We start from the raw sequence: 17,861 nt of genomic DNA, 5'->3' as shown, positions 1-17,861 counted from the left end.
ATTATCAATAAATAAGTCGTTCAATAAAAAATGAATCAAATGTGTTGAAGATGACATTACTGAAAACATAATTTTAGTGAAATATAACTTTTCCGTGAACTTTGAAAATTGAGAAATATATTGTCTTAGACCGGGGGATTGCCCTTGCCTTGTATCCCTCTTTTTTCCAGGGGTCCGTATTTTAAACCCTTCAGTGATTGGTATTGCTTGTAGATTTTTTGAGATTGAGCACAGTTCGTTATATTTCCCTTTTTCACAGCAATGTCTTGCCTTGATATGCATGTATGCGCAGTTTAGAAATACCCTTTGTTCTGCTTTTACAATATTATTTTGACTATGCCTGTTCTTCTTGGTATTGCAACTGAAGCATAGCTTACAAGAAAGTCAGAATGATGTTGTGAGGTTTATTTTAATCCTTGGCCCAAAAGAGAGAATTTTCTTTTACATTTTATTCCCTCTGAATATGTTAGAAATTAATCTCAATAATACAAAATTACGATTAAATTATGCTTTAATATCTATCATAGATATGTACTGGCCTACCTTTAGAATCTTTTCACTAATTTTCTTAAGAATCTTTTCACTTAATCTTATTTACATAAATTCATTAAGTATTTCTTACATACCTATCCCTGTAACCCACCCACCCCCACCCCCCAAAATAAATAAATTTAAAAAAAAATAATTTAAAAAATGAAATTTAAATCCGTATCTTTTTGCATTTTCATCCATTTCTTACGGCATTGTCATTGGACAACTTTTGATGATGAATGTTTATGTGACTTTTCAGTCCAGGATACATGTACGCCAAGAACGGTTTCATATCGATACAGACGGTTCTTAATGCGGAACATTTTGTCACTTTTGAACTTGATTTGGCCATTAAACTTTATGTGAAGTTTGCATCCTATTGACAGGTATCTTTTCCTGAAGTTTCACAACGGTTTGATTTGAAATAAGAAAGTCAATTATATTTATTCAGGCTTTTTGCGAAAGAGTGGCCTACCAGACAGACAAACAGACGAGTCCCTATGTGTCTGCCATGCTATGCATTCGACACAAATGGACAAGTCTCAAATAACTTTAAGTAGGTACATCATGATTCCTATAATGTCCACTGCGCATTCAAGTTTTCATTAATTCACATGCTAAAACTGTTGTTGTTTGACTCTTACATTAAACATCGTATCAAGATCTTCATTATACTAACACATAAAGATCAAAAATTAAAAAAAAAAAAAAAAAAAAACCTTTAAAATATCATTCAGAAAACTAATCATTAGTTTAAAAATGTCAAAATTTCTATCTTTATTCCATCTATTTTATTGAAATGTAAATACATGAGTGCTCAGATATTACAATACACATGTCTTTTCCCTAGAGTTTGTAGTGGTCGGAGATTGGTCAGTTCTGCTATTGGGGCACCATGATGATATGTTTTCAATTTCCGGAAAAACGCCATCTTGTAAAGCATAATTAATAATTTACATATTTTTAAATCTGATAGTCCTACGGAAACGTAACTTCAATATTTGACATTACCATATTTTTTAAATTAGTATTTCAAATTCAAATGCAGAACGTGATTGAAAATTGTTTGCCAATTGGTAATATTATTTGAATTATATGCTTGTCAGTTCAATGTTTTCTGCTACGTGAGATAACTCTAAAAATTTATAATTCTGTTTCCGTGATAATTTTTTCGTCTTCACATCATTTTCGCCCTGTGTGGTACTAAATTTGCTCGAATTTCATTGTTATCACCATCTTTTGCTTTAGAATACTGTCATTATTACAGAAACAATTTTTAGTGAGGAAATGACTAAATCATTATCACAAGATGATGCAATTTACACCTCTCCCTCCCGGAAAATCAATGCACATGTATGCTTTTACTAATGTAAGATAGATGCCGTATGATAAAACATTTCCTAGGTCATAAATTAGAAAAAATCATTCATTTTCTGATAGTTTGATCACTTTGTCTCTTACTGTTCTTGTTGATATAGTCAGGCGCTTCTTGAAAACCAGCCAATTAACACTCTCGTAACATCCGGGCGTTGTTAACGATCCTTTGTAGAAGAACATACGACCTTTCCTTGGAATACATGACACAGGATTAAACACAGCCTTGACTGCATGTCCTGTTGGAATACACTTAATCTAGATATATGTTCAAATAGAGCAATATGTATTTACTATAAACTCCTTTTCAAATAAATGTGTTGAATATTTGATGATTGATGATCATTATTTTGTACAAGGAGCACCGGTCGGCAGGGGATGCTCATTCCTTCAGGGCACCCGATCCCACCTCTGATGTTTTAGAGGTCCGTGTTTGCTCTGCTCCTGATTTGTTTTGTTTGAATGGACTTTTGAGCTTGAGTACTGTTCGTTATCTCCATATATTCCTTTATAAAGTTTAAGCATGTCTCCCAACTGGAGAGACAGATTCAATTTGTATGTCTAGCAGTCTGTCCTCTCAGTCTGTTCTGTCTTTACGCTCACAAAAATGTGTAATGATATAGAATTAGGATAGTGGATTGAAACACATCTGAAATCATCCAATTATATAACTGTATATCTATCTAATCAGTATCAGCATTTCAGCCAACCAAATATTTAGAATAGACTACTTTTCACCGTGTTGACCATTAGTTGAATGCTAATACTAGTTCGAGTATTCAGTTGGCAACTAGTTGACTGCTAGTTGACGACGAGGGTACAGTCAACTAGACATTTTCGTATGGAAATTAAGAGTTGACCATTGTTGAACACTCCGACTTTGTGAAATCTTGCAGAGTTGACTAGAGTTGACCACTCAGAGTTCGAAAAACTCTCTGACTCTAATTATGTTGGGTTTGAAATGACATTATTATAGATCAGGTTTACTTGTGCAATACATGTAAGTGTAAATTTTAAAGATTTTTCATTCATATTTTTTCTAAAAGATATTTGAAAGACATAATGCTGTAGCTAGAATATGTCCCCACTATATTGTGCACTTATTAAATTATCAAAAGAATTCCTATAACTTGTCGTGCATCAAGTGTTTTGTTGTGTTTCTTGTTGTTTTACCGGTAAAAATACGCTATTGCTTAAAGATAAATCTACTTTTTCTGCACAGAAAATAGCATAGCCATATCAGCTTGTGAAAGTGTGTTAGCTCAATTTTTATTCATTTATATACCGTATAACGGGTTATTTTTACTGCTGTAAATTTTTAAGAATTTTGGTTCAATCAGCAAGGTTGATTAAAATTTTTACGCGTTAAATTTTTACGAATTGAGCATGTCCATAAAAATTTAAATCATCGGAGGTAAAATTCCAGATCAATGATTGTAGTGTAAGCACTTTGAATGCGTTTGCATTGTTCCCGTGATAACGATTCAATGAATTATAATATGTATGTATGTTCATTTACCTTTATATACCATATGCCCTTCATTTATTCCCGTTTTTTTTTTAAATACACATTGCTAGGTATCATTATTGTTGCGCAACAAGTGCTCGTCTTGATTTTACCGGAAACAAAGAGAGACAACTCAGACCATCTTGATTTAATTGACAGTATTACAGTGTATTAAAAAGTCGAAGTTTTATTCGAAGTACATTACATAAAACAGAAGAAAGGGTCAAGGACTTAAAAAACGGATATAATTGGAAGACCTGTAATTAAGTCATTATCAGAAAATATGTGTCTCTTAAAAAATACTAAAAGTAGAGTAACTAGGTAATTGACTATGATTGTATAACTTATACAATTTAATTAAGGTTTACCTGTATGATTCCAATTGAAGATAAACTTAAAAGTGCTTAAAAATACCAACAGTACTAATTCGATAGCCTCCAGGGACTGCGCTGAAAGCATTACTCTCGGTACATACATGTATTGACTTCTCCTGCTCAGAGACATGGCAGCTTTTCTAAGCACACTGCTTGCCTGGATTTTTTTAAAAACTCACTCCATTTTTTTTTAAATGAAACATGCACTGACTGCTAGAGTACTAGTATTCAACAGTGGTCAACTGCAAAGAAATATAGGAGCGTTGAACAGTGGGCAACTGCACAGAAAATAGAGGCGCATTCAACAATGTTCAACTGCAAAAAAAATATAGGAGCGTTGAACAGTGGGCAACTGCACAGAAAATAGAGGAGCATTCAACAACGTTCAACTGCAAAGAAAATATAGGAGCGCTGAACAGAGGTCAACTGCACAGAAGATAGAGATGCATTCAACTAATGGTCAACTGCAAAGAAAAAAGAGGAGTATTCAACAATGGTCAACTGCACAGAATATATAGGAGCATTCAACAGTGTTCCATTGCACAGAATATATAGAAACAGTGGTCAACTGTATGCATAGGAGTTGAACGTCCCCTCATTTGCATGGTAGAAGTTCAACTAATGGTCAATCAACGGTCAGTTGATCGTCAACGAACCGCCAACTGAATACTCCGATTGAGTTCTATTAGTATTTTTTCGTATGGGTTGTGACTAGCATGGTGTCTTGGTGACTTAAGCATGTGCCGCTGTGACTTAAAGGTGACTTGATAACTTTTATGAAGTGTTTACCGGTATTTGCAGGCTGTTTCGGGAATCAACACAATAATTGTTTGTTATACCACTTAGTCTGCAGCTTCAACGGTTAGGTTGACATTTTCTTTGAGTTAATTATTATTGTTAATTCTAAGGGACTATTTTGCCATTATTTTGTTTCATAATCATTATCCATTTTCTACGTAGTTATACTACGTAGAAAAAAGTATTTTATTCAGGATTTTGGTTATTTGTCTAATCCGGGTTAACTATACTAATGCCATTGTAGTGTATTCAGCAGGGACTGAACTTGACATAAGTTGGTTTTTATTTCATGTTAAGCGTTACTCTTAGTAAGGGAACCTTATTCAAGAATTATTTTTATCTAGTAAAAATGTTACAAATTTGTCCTGGTCATAATTTTGGAACTCTTGACTGGAATGAAATCAAATGAAATCAGATTTTAGTATTTTATTGTCCATGACCTAAAAGTATGTCTGATATTAAAAGCACGTTCATAAAGTTTTATTATAGACTTGTTGAAAGTTAAGACGTATTTGCAATTTGATTCAGCTTGTATAGAATAAAAATACTGCAAAAAGTTTCGTCTTATTCATCAAGCCTTCCATGGCAATTAAAACATTTCTTGAAATTAAAAGATTTTACATAAACGATAAGATTTTAAAATTTTCTCACTGTGCCATTAGCTTATTAAATTCCGTATAATTCCATATAGCGACCATGCACTTAGTCTGGTTCTCCGAAGAAAAAGTGAAGTGCTTTGGCGTACAACATAGATGATCAGGTATAGTAACTGCTTCTTACCTGGAGCCGTCACGGTAGCTCAGTCGGTAGAGCGCTCGCTCCGTGATCGGAAGGTCGTGTGTTCGAATCACGGCTGCGACTGATCTGTTACCTATTTAAAAAATAGGTAGCAGCTGTTCCTTCGCTAAGCGCTCGGGTCTTTGAAGTGAAAGTCGCGAGTCCTTCGGATGAGACCTTAAAAACGGAGGTCCCGTGTCACGGTAGGCGTTGGCACGATAAAGATTCCTCACTGCTCAATGGCCCTGAGTTCCGAGTAAAGGTCTAAATTTGAAGCCCTTTACCTCGACGTAAATCAACATACAATCAATTAATCAATCAATCAATCTTACCTGGACAATACACATGGGAGCCATATTTCCGGAAAAATAAATCAATTGGTGAGAGTCGGGCTCGGCAACACTCCTGCATGGTGTTTAAGTTACATGTTATAATTTTATTTTGAAATTACTTTGGGGATTATTGTTTTGGTAACATATTACAAATACTACTCAGCAGTTATATCGGAAGTAATTTTCAGAAGATATTCAGGTAGGTAAGAAAGTAACTTCCAATCGGAGTCTTTTACAGTGTCTACTTTCAAATTCACATACAGAGAGAGAGAGAGAGAGAGAGAGAGAGAGAGAGAGAGAGAGAGAGAGGAATTACCTTAAATAAAATAGCAACGACTGCTATACCGTCTTTTTTATCTATGGCATTTGTCACAGTTCCATATTTGGTGTTGAAATGAACCATGTGAAGCTGAGAAAACATTAAAGCCAGTGATTTAAAAAAAATAACTTTCTTTCTAGAACTCAGTGATATACGGTACATAGTACAAATATCATATCTGCTTGAACTTTCAATAAGGCGTGATATTCTCGGCTATACATAATTAGCGTCTCTCAAATAATGACCTAGATTCTCATTGGTTGCCAAATTAGCTCATCAATACTGAAATTTACACAGCTTTTCATTCACGAGTGAAATACACATGGAATAAAAATTGTTCAGACGTCAACGAGTGACGCAAGGAACCAATTAATTCGTTTCTTACTGTTAAGAGGTGTGGCTTACGTCATCCCATTGTTTGTTAACAACAATCTAACTTTGCTAATGTTATGAATTTCTTAACCAATGAGAATCTAGGTCACCATTTGAGAGACGCTAATTATGTATCGCCGAGATTGTCACGCCTTACTGAAAGTTCAAGCAGAAATGATATTTGTACTACTTTTCGATCCCAAATACAGTTAAGGTGGGGTAATGTTTTCTATACTCTGCCACAGGTATAGGATCCCTTGTGACGGTACATTTTGTCGTCCTGTACATACTGTTATTACTAATAATACGCACCTACCATCACTGCACCTTTTAGGCGCAAAATTTCAAATGTACATATCGTCGCCGGTGTAAAAACGAATATTGATCGGGAGGGTCAAATTTCTACGTGGAAAAATGACCCACCAGTCAATATTCTACTGCAGGAAGGGTCATTTTTCGACCGTAGAAAACCCTGCCAGACCGGTCATTCTACGACTCCACACACGTTGAAAAATGACCCCCATAGAAATCTGACCCCTTACTTTTTAACTACATGTATATTATACAATACAAGTAAAATTTGTCTAATCCGGATGTATACATGTAATCCGCAAACTTGCTAAATACGATCTTAATTTTAAGTCCATTTCAGTAAATTCATTTGTTTTAAATGTTGTCTAATCCGGCCATTTTCTATCGAAACAGTAGTGTCCGGATTAGACATGTTTTACTGTAAAAAAAAAATTCCTCTTTACCCATGGACATTAAGCATTGAGCCCTCTACCAAAATTGTAAAATTCATGGTCCCAGGGACAGGGGTTCTTAAGTGAAAGCGGGTCTCTTATGATCATATAGTGAAAATGTCCTCTCTCCCCTATATAAACATGTATATAGCAGATAAACTAGGTACGTGGTTATGTTGAGAAAAAGTGCCTTTTCCTAAATTGTGCTATATTTGGTCCCAGATCAGGGGTTCTGATGTAAGAGCGTGACTCTAACAATTATATGTTCTCTCTTCCCCTTAGATAAACTAGCTGCTTGGTAATGAGGAGTAAAGACACCTCTTCCAAAACCCGTATGGAGACGTCACGATACACCGGCGAAGAGCTTTAAGTTAAAAACCTAAACGCGGCACCCAGGGCCATTGAGCAGTAACGTTTCCCCTGCTCACTTTCTCTCTCCAGTCACTCTCTCTGACTCTCTCTTCCCACTCTCCCCCCCCCCCACCCACAAACTCTCCTCTCTCCCCACTCACTCTCTCTCCCACCTCCACTCTCCCACCACACTCACTCGCTCTCTCTCCCCCACTCGCTCACTTTCTCTCCACTCACACACTCTCTCTCCCCACTCACACTCTCTCTCCCCACTCACTCACTCTCTCTCCCCCCACTCACACTCTCTCTCCGCTCACTCTCCCCACTCACTCTCCCCCCACTCGCTCACCTCTCCCTCTCTCTCTCTACTCACACTCTCTCTCCCCACTCACTCACTATCCCCACTCATTCATTCTCTCTCCCCACTTACTCGCTCTCTCTCCAAACTATCTCTCTCCCCACTCACTCTTCCACCTCCTCGCTCTCTCTCTCCCCACTTCCTCTCTCTCTCCCTGCCATCCTTCCCACTCTCTCCCTCTCTTTTTATATATTTCTTGTCTGTCTGACTCAGTTACACTTAAGCCTTGTAAATTAAATTATATATACGCCTAATACATATATGTTTCATAGTTTTTACAATAAAAAATAATGGGGAGAATACTTATTCTAAAACAAAAAGAAAAATTTTATCGTTATTTTAAAATAAATTATAAAATGTTTATTCTTGATCTTTTTACTTTAAAATGGATTTAGCAGAAATGTTTATTTATGCAAAAAATGAATGCAATTTAAAATTATACGGGCGATAACTTCACACAACAGAAAATACTGCTTCCCAGTTCACAATTAGATCATTGCGTTGTTTGTTTGCGTACTTAATGAAGAAGAATTTTATATTCTTGAAAACAATACTTATATGTTTGCTAACATGCAAGGAAGATGATATGTCAGCTTGAAATCCCAGTTGGATATTATTTGTTGTACCGTTATGAAAAGTATCTAAAATATCCACATGCTGAGAGGAGGTCTATAAAATATTCTTTATTTGACCAAGTATGTAATAAGGGTTTGACATTCACTATCTCTTTCCCTTGTATGCATTCAGTTTACTTAAATTTTAAATATTTATAATATTTGTCTGTTCAGATATCGTGTCGTTGCGTTGAATGTTAGCCAAAATGCACTTGCATCTTGACTCCCTCGTTGTTCTACGCATTACCCGGTGTGTGATATTTTCTCATTGCATACATATGAATGTTCATTTGGTACTTTATTCAAATGCGTACTGTTAACAAAACCTACATGTAACCTTTATTTGTTGCATGGTTCTACTCTACTAACCATAGCTTTTGAATGGATAGTGTTAAATGATTTACCGTTGCGACATCAGTGTAATTTGAGTAAATGTTCGCTTTATAACAGGCCTTAGTCGTGCTTCTAGAAAAATTACAGTCATTCCATTAAGCAGTAAAGCCATTCAATAAAAAAAAAAAAAAAAAAGAGCCGTGCAAATGTGTGCTTAAAAATTGTTACAACGTTGCCTCTGTCGCGCATACCGCCCTCCTCAAGCCATGTTACATTATCGAGATAAAATTTTTAAATCGTAATGAATTAAAGCATTACAATGCACATATTCATTATGTAAATAACATCCTTTTAAGAGGATTTTCGCAAGAACGCTTTATTTGTTTGTAGGAAAGACGTACATGCCCAGCAGGGATTTTTTTTCCCTATAGGCTACTAGTAAATTTAAAGAGTGGGTTACAACCCCGTAACCCCCTCCCCTAAAAACTCGCCACTATAGATATACGCTTATACGAATCTCGCATGGTACTTGATTCTAACACAATGTGTTACAGTACTTTTTTGTACAGTTCTACATTTTTTGCACACGCAACTTCACGTGTGCTACATGTAATATTGCCAATCATACTCAGGAAAAAATTATGTAAATTAGACTGAGAAGCTTTTTTCATAATGCAACATTCTGTTTTTTCTATCGGTAATTTTTTTTTTGCATGTAACGAGAGGGAAAAGACGATACTACCGTGCATAAACTTGTCAATTCTTGGTATACTAAACACCTCTATTTTTAAGCAATCAATTTTTTTTTAATGTAAAAAGTCTCATTTTGTTAAAGACTTTGTTGACTTAGTGTCAAGTGTCAAACGACAACAGACATTGGTAATGATTTTGAGCTAATCACTTTTTGTGCCCCTGATAACGAAGGTCAGATGCATGTTGATTTGGTTCTGTGTTATTTTTTCACAAATGTAATATTCCCTATATTTTTATGAGAAGTTTAAGACTTTATTCATAGAAATTCCAAGATACTTACGAGATCGAATTTTCTTATCAATCTTCAATTTTTTCCCCACAAATTTATTTGGGTAGGGTTCCGAAACTTTAACCTTTCTTATAATCGCAAATTATTGATCAACGCAAACTCTTCTTTTTTGGAAAATGTGTAATCTTAAATTGGACGTTTTATCAAAACATATTTTCTTGTTCAGATTATATGACTTTATAACGAATAAAGGAACACAGGTCACTGGTTTTGTGCGAGGCATTTGGCAAATTTTGTCGAAATACAAGCTTTTAAATTGTCTACAGATATTTCTAAATGGAGCAAGGTTTCCTGAAAAATATGCCTGGAAAAACATCGTGCGCCAATCAATCCATCACTATCAAAACTTACCGTGGACAACCAGAACCGAAACGGACAGATACTTGTTTCAAGATTTACATCGAAGGATCTACAAATTCAACTTTTCTTTTAATGAAATCAGACTGATAAAATTTGTCGCAAAATTATGGACTGTAACGCCTCAGTTATGCCAACAAGCATGTGCTCTCTTTGAAAAAATATATAGCGATCCCTTCCAGCATGCCGTGTTGTGGTGCTCCGCCACAGAGCATATCAGAAACTCATTTTTTGATTGCGTAGTGAACCAATTTGATGTTCACTTGTATGTAGAATTAATTCACATGTGTGATTATGAATTGTATTTATCATTATTAGGTGGCCTTCCAACGTTAACGTTGAAAGACAAGTATGATCAGAAAGAATTTATTTGTTGTTGTGCAAAGTTTATCTGCGAAGCCTCTGCCTTTCTTAGCAGGGCTTCCACTCAAACATATTTCTTTTCCAGTATACTACTGATCTTTTCGTAAATACGTTTGTATGTACATCTTTCCTTTTTTTGTATTGTCAATTTACAATTTTATGTTCCTAACATAACATGATATAACATGTGAATTATATAAGTGTTGTAAAATCTCTGAAAAGAGGAAATAAAGATGGAATGAATGAATGAATGAACCAGCTAAAAAAATGATCTTGATTTTTTTAAATTATTACAACTGTGGAAACTTATTTTATCAAATGTGATAAAACAATTAAATCAAAGAATGTACGACCATGTATTCTTGCTCTAATAGTGATAGAACATCATTATAGCCTTGTTAGGCTTTCCTTTAATGGGGATAAAACATCTTGTATTATTAATGTAAAGTATAGTATAACCTTTTAATTTTGTCATTTAATCATTAAAGCTTTTAGAAATGAACACTTCATATAATAAGGCTGTGTGATTTAACCCCTATGTATTTGCCTAACAAGAATTTTCCTACCCAACCAATGCAGTTTTTTTTTTTTTTTTTTTGTATCAAAAAATGACACAGGGTCATTAATCTACAGGGTCGTTTATCTACAATCCACATGGAGAAAGATGACCCCAAGGCCAGAGTTTCTACAAAAATGAGTCATTTTTCTACGTGGAATATTGACCAGGGGAACAAATGATCCCCGATCAATATTCTAAGGGGGTCACTTTTCGTCGTTACACCGGCGACAATACGTACAGAACCTAAAATATGAACTGTCACACCCCTTCCCCTACCGGTAATAACAAACCGGCCAGGGGACTTTTCATTTTTTTCTATAAATACATAATAACAATTTGTTTAACACGAAAAATCAAAAAATTAAAGTAGATAAACCTATATAATATACAAATCATATCTTCGCAATTGTATATGGCTATTTTTATAAAGCACCGGATACTTAGAATCAAATGAAAGATTTGTCTCGCTAGAATATGGAAGAAATAATATATTTGTGCAATAAGTCAATAGAGGATGCGTGCAATGATTCATTTTTACATGTAATTCAATAATTCGTGATCAGTATAGTTGAGTGCAATAATTGATATGCTAAGCTTTGTACAAAGAAATATGGAAGGGAATCTACATTAGCTAAACAAAATATAGTAATAGAGAAATAGCTCTTCCTACAAAGTTTAACAGTTTCCTATAGAGATTGAAATTTGTTTTGTCCTTTAATGTCATCAAAAAGCTACTTCAGAAGATAGCTTCAAACAAATGTTCTTCTACATGGGATATCTAAAGCAGCTTTTAGATTATTTCAAAGGATAAAACAAATCAAAATTGATAAGAAATTGCTTAAGATATGTTTTTATAACCTGAATGCCTGTTCAACGTCTATTTATGACACATGAAACTACTTATATGTGCATGCTTCATCATCTAATATTAAAGATATAGAAAAAGCTGAGATCAAGTAGATGAACTACAAAAGCCAAACCATCAAACCGAGACCCTAGCTGCCATCCCCTCTCGAATTACAGATACGCTTTTTTGGAGTTATTTACCTCGGCTGAGAATCTTTTCCCATTAATGGCATGTTCTGTTCCCCAGTCTCGTTTTGAACCAAAGTGGAAATGCCACTGAGCCAGCTGATACCTAACCCGAGGGTAAAACGGGATCCCCGTGATGAATTTCGTTTTACAACACTTCCTGACAACAAACGTGGGGGCGTGTCCTTTTGAAAAGAAAAATAATATTATTAGGTTTACATAATCATACTGTACAAATGTAACTGTTTTGTGGTGTTGTGTACATGTAAATTATCACATGGATTAGATACGTTTCAAGACCCTGGGTTTAAACCTCACGAGACGAAATTTTTTTCGTAACTTCTAATTTTGCATCATAAAGCTCAGATGCAGCTACACTGTACGATAAATTTCAACATATTATCAGCTTAGACCCACACTTAGGCCACACTCATGCACCGATGTGACATGATTTTATGAGCTAGCTGCTCATTATAACCATGCCAACAATTTTGCTGCTAGATCGATGTCCAGGAGAAATTTTGGTAGAGGGTTTAGTGTGCATTATAATTATGAAAACAGTTTGTCAACTTGATCACTATGACCATAGAAGAAAAACAAACCATTGAATTCGATATTAAATATATCGACGACGTTTAATCAACAATACATGTAGTAAAAGTTCATATATATGTCAACTCGATATATACTACCAGTATACTCTTCTGAAAAAGAAACGCATAGTAAAATTTAGTGACTCCTTGAACATAATGATTAATTAGTAGAATGATGTATTGATATTAAAGAAAGATGGTAAACAAAAGGTCTACAATTTAATTGTCATAATTGTCATAATTACTCAAGAATTTTACAATCATAGACAGTTCAAGGTCATTAAAGATCAATATCTGGTATGCCCCCCACAGACACCAACGAACGTTATTCCAATGGACGCAAATGAAAGTATTAAAAACTGCATGGAAATGCTATCCCACTCTAAATGTAGAGCTTTGGCCAGCTGTTGCAGAGTCTAGGGGATGCGATTGTCTTTCGCAGATATCCAATGCATACTCAAATGGGTTAAAATCTGGCGATTTAGATGACAGGCAGTACAGGATGCTGTGGTTTTGCAAAAAATGCGCTTGTCAAATTACGGAGCAGTATGTGGCTGTGTATTGTTAGATTGAAATACGACTCCAAGATGCTGCATTATTTGAAAGACATGAGGGGGTAGGACATCGTTAGAGTTCCGCTTTTCGTCAAAGTCCTTTAAATATGAACCAAATTAGCTCTACTTGTATAAGATACCCTTTTCAACGTCATTACACTACCACCACCAAATCTTTCTGTAAAACGTTCATTACAGAGCTTATGCTCTCTGACTCTTACATGTACATCAGGCTTTGCAATAAACATTTTGGACTAGTAGCTAAACCAAACTGTTCAGCGGTGTTGCTGTGGCCATACGCTGTTGGTCTGAGACCTTTGAAGTCGAATTTGCCGTGTTGTGGGGTCAGAACAATGGCATACATATAAGTCCTCTGGCGATGATTCCAGTATTCCGTACGCATAGTTTTGTTATTCTGTGCAGTTCAGGGCTAGCTATTGCTATAGACGACGTCATTGGGAAACGTTGATGAAAATTACGCAAACCACTAAGGCGATCCATGCTGCTGATGTCACGCGTGGTCTGCCATATTTTTGGCGATCATTTGTTGTACCAAGCTGTCGGTATCTGTTTTATAGGTTATATATGGTGCTTTGTGCAACATTAATACCTCTTGCAATTGTAGACTGTGTAACACCTGCTTCCAGTCGCCCAGTTTCCTTTTTGCGATATGCAACATTCAGATGCAGCATTTTTAAATGGTGTCAATTTTCAGGGGAAAAAAAACAGAATCAAAATATCGAAAACCCAAGGGTTTTGATTCCCCTTTTGTACCTGAAAGATGAGTACCAGAAACCAACAAATGAAAAGTATAAAAAATAAAAAATAAAAAAGGCCAAATTTTATTCTGCAAAATCAGGTCATTTTGTCTGTGTTCATGTTTTGTAAACGGCTGTCAAGCTAACAAAAACGTTAAAAAAAATAATGCATTTTACTCGAAATAATCATATCCATCTGAAAAAAACATTGCATGACAAAACTACAGTGTTATATTATATTATTCAGGATATTATTGCTATCATGCTTTTCTTTTTTTTAGCAGTATATATCCCAGTGAACTCGGAATAAAGACACGTCAGATCTAACCACATCTGTTTCATATTTGGATGATTATGACTATAGATGTAAATGGCTAAAACACAATTAATAAATTTTAAAGGAAAACGACATGACCCCCTAAAATTGCACTATCATCTTTATACTTTCATTTGATTCGATACATAAAAGCAAGTTCTGAGTAAGATCAATTTTTAGAGCGACACAAGATTCTGGCATATAAGTTACATGTAGAGCTACAGACCTTTCGAAAATCTCATTTAAAGTCAGCTCTCTGCAAATTCTATGGTCGATATAATGACCTTGCTTGCCTATATCGTTGGGTAGGCATTTGTTTTTATACAAAATTTTACTAAGGATTTGTCCGTTTACCAGTCAAGTACAGAAGACGCGTGGTGGGTGTGACCAGTCGACAGGGGTTGCTTAATTCTCCTAGACATCTTGTCTTATATATAATATAATCATGTAAACAGTTTGTCTGTTATATGTCCATGAGTAAAGAAGAAGATTTTATACCATATAATGCATTTTCAATATATCACCAACTTAGCCCAACCCTGGAACCTGTACCCAGGGGCCAAGCATTTTTTGGGTAAAGGCTCATTGCTTATTAATAATCCCGCCCTTAGTTTAACTGCTTGATGTTTATGAGTAAAGATGTTCGAAGACTATTTATTTTGATGGTTTTGACCCCACTCCTCAGGCACCAGCGGGCAGAGATTATTAAATTCTTATTAAGTAAAATTTCATTTATTTAGTGGAATATTTTATTCGACGAGTTATATAGGTACAGCTTAATAAACATTTAATTATCATTTTTCATGTCATAGGTTTGAGGTTAAAACATGTAAACAGTTAAAACTGCATACTTTATCCTTTTCAATTTTCAGTTTTTTTTCTCTATAAATTCCTCACACGTAAATTAATCTCTAATTCGATTTCTTTTCTTTTGCACGTAGATATATACCAGTGTGAGTAATACCGTGATCTGCAAATTTATTCAGTAAATACTTAAAAAGATCAAAATTTAAATTTAAATTAAAAAAAAAGAACTTCAATCAAAATTTCAATTTAAATTGAATAAAAGAACTTCAAACTACGTTACCGTTGTTAATGAGGTACCCGTCACATTTCTCGCCATGGTTGTTGAATCGAAGTCTGAAGTGTTTCTTACGGCAGGTGGAGCAGCGCAGGTCGATAGGAGACTGGTTTTTACCATCGCATTCCTTCCAGGTGGCGCCCCATTTTGAGGGGCCTAAAATATTTTATTGAGAGGTTCGAGAGCCAGTTTTCAGAATTAGCTCGAAACGATTATGGCTTTACTCCCGATACCAATCTTTACTAGAGAATAATTCCTTTTTTCTCAATTAGACTAGTGTATATTGTTTATATTTTTTGAACCACACACATCAATACTTGCATTATCGTACATGTTTTGAAAATATTTCAAGGTTCATTATTGTAAATGATTTTAAAAAAAAATCTTTTTGAAGTATCGATTGTTGAGTTCTGCATTCATCATTATGAACTTATCTCTTCATATCACATGTGTTTTTTTTTTTTTTAAATATTCATTAAAAGGAGCTTGTGACAAATTGTTAATTAACACATCAGAAAATGTTGGGCTTTTCATATATTAAGCCGTAAAGGTGCTAATGCATAATATTAATATGTCTTTCCATTTATATATTTTTAAAAAAATGTCCTACGTGTAAATGGATCTAACATATTTCCTGATTAAGCATGATTTATGTAGAGGGATCACACGCATATACAAACCGTACAGATGTCCACCATAAGAAAATTCATGATGCCGTGTACATTGAGTAGACACATTTATAACAGACGCTATGATCAAACTCTGAAAAAGTCTGCCCATTGTGTCCTCGGCGATAATTAACATAGCAGATTTGTTGAGTCCATTGATGGTCACCTTTATCTTATTTCGTTGAGATTTATTCTACATTTCCACAAGAATCGTCGCACAAAATAACGACGGAAGAAAGTATTCAGCAATGTTGCTAATGAATATTATAACTTTTCTTTGAACAGTGAAGAAAAATGAAGAAAAGAAAAGATGTGCTTTAAAGGCTGTGAACACTAACAATCAATACGTACAACGTTCAAAATTAATTTATGCAATTTTTGCAGCAAGTAGTATGTGTATAACACAACTAAGGTGACTTTCTACACATGTTAACATATGTATTGAGGATATTGAACGAAAACAGTCAACTGACATAAGGTTATGATAAATATAAGCAGATGTTTATTTGCAAAATTCTTTATGTGATCCGAGAAATCAGTGGCAGTGCATGAACAATAGGAGCAGAATTTTTGTTCATAGTATTCCATGCATGTACATACATGTACATGTACAGTGTTTGTACATGTACATACATGTACAGTGTACATTGTAGTCCACTCAAAAAAGTAGGAATTTGTACGATATATCAATTACAGTAATACATGTATCTACTTGAAAAAATATTTTAAATGTTCATCACGCTAGTTTCATACATTGCCTCCTCCATTCAAACTGCATGCAATTTGCACATTAATGTTTGTTGGTACCTGGAGAGCGTTTCCAACAATCATATGCTGTATGTTGATCACTTTTACATGTATTTCGAGCTTAATTCACTAAGTTCTTACCATTAAAATTTATCTGGAATTATCAGCTTCCTGTGGCTTTTAACTCTTTTTTCTTTGATTCTTAATACAAAATCGACTTCCAAAAAGAATTTTTATACGAGGAAAAAAGGAAGGAAAAAACAATAAATAAGGATTGAAGGACATATAATAACGCAGTGGAGAACCTTAATGCCCCCGCTTTCCTCCTCAATGTTCATGTTTTACCGTCTTCCTTGGAAGACGGTATACAGATTTGAAGTATTTTACAGTCTTCGGACTATGCGCTTCCTCTCTTTTGTGATTGGTAGAAATTGCATGATGAGAAAATTTTCAATTATTTCATTGGTTGAAATGCTGTTCAAGGCAAGGGAGATAATTTTCTGATGATCTAATTTTCGAACGACTTAACAATTTTTCAAGATTTTCAATCGTAAAAAAATATGACAAAACGAACAGTGGAAATTAGCAGTAATTAATTCGAAATAAAATACTAGTATTTTTATAGCAATTACCAAAAAACGTTTCTATATTTTCATTGTTAACAGAATTGATCTTTACTGCATGCAAGCTTTACAGCTTGTATGTATTCTTTTCCCCTTTGTTTTGCACTGTCTTTCTAATCTCGGCAGCACTCGGCACACCTCGGCCGATTCGTATCTCTTCTACATATCACAACGGTGACGGAATCACCCGAGGTTTGCCGGGTGATCTCGGCAGCAGAGTCGAAGTTCGAGCATCTGTTAACCTTTCACTCGGTAGGGCTTATGTCAGAAAAAACTAATAAAGAAAATCAAATACAAAGCCAAGAATTTTTCAAGAATTATACGGCCTGATAGGTTTAGGTCAGTTTACTGTTTAAGGTTGTTGCTAAAGACGGTAAGCTTTTTG

The 17,861-nt window shown here is 34.9% G+C and overlaps 1 protein-coding gene across 1 annotated transcript; it reads right to left on the bottom strand.

Moving 5' to 3' along the window:
- Positions 1 to 1,348: 1,348 nt before the first annotated feature.
- LOC133193927 (carbonic anhydrase 2-like) lies at positions 1,349 to 16,218 on the bottom strand. The gene is made up of 7 exons (XM_061329841.1): positions 16,119 to 16,218; positions 15,445 to 15,594; positions 12,152 to 12,321; positions 6,010 to 6,102; positions 5,694 to 5,766; positions 1,993 to 2,144; positions 1,349 to 1,462 (listed from the first exon to the last, which is right to left on the bottom strand). Exons 1-7 carry the CDS (start codon positions 16,216 to 16,218, stop codon positions 1,349 to 1,351), a joined length of 852 nt encoding a protein of 283 aa, XP_061185825.1.
- Positions 16,219 to 17,861: the final 1,643 nt, after the last annotated feature.

This window comes from Saccostrea echinata, unplaced genomic scaffold, assembly GCF_033153115.1.
Source record: "Saccostrea echinata isolate AGI-Se365-2 ecotype Australia unplaced genomic scaffold, CSIRO_AGI_Sech_v1 ptg000028l, whole genome shotgun sequence".
NCBI lineage: Eukaryota > Metazoa > Mollusca > Bivalvia > Ostreida > Ostreidae > Saccostrea > Saccostrea echinata.
The sequence above is the reverse complement of the archived record's forward strand: the minus strand, read 5'-3'. Positions and strand labels throughout refer to the sequence as shown.

Excerpts from the sequence above, each read along its gene's own strand:
- LOC133193927 (XM_061329841.1), bottom strand. The coding sequence starts at position 16,218 with ATGGGCAGACTTTTTCAGAGTTTGATCATAGCGTCTGTTATAAATGTG. Across the intron at positions 6,103-12,151 it reads GGAAAAGATTCTCAGCCGAG|CTTCACATGGTTCATTTCAA; the intron begins GTAAATAACTCC and ends ATGTTTTCTCAG. Across the intron at positions 1,463-1,992 it reads TGACTATATCAACAAGAACA|ATGGCGTTTTTCCGGAAATT; the intron begins GTAAGAGACAAA and ends ATGCTTTACAAG.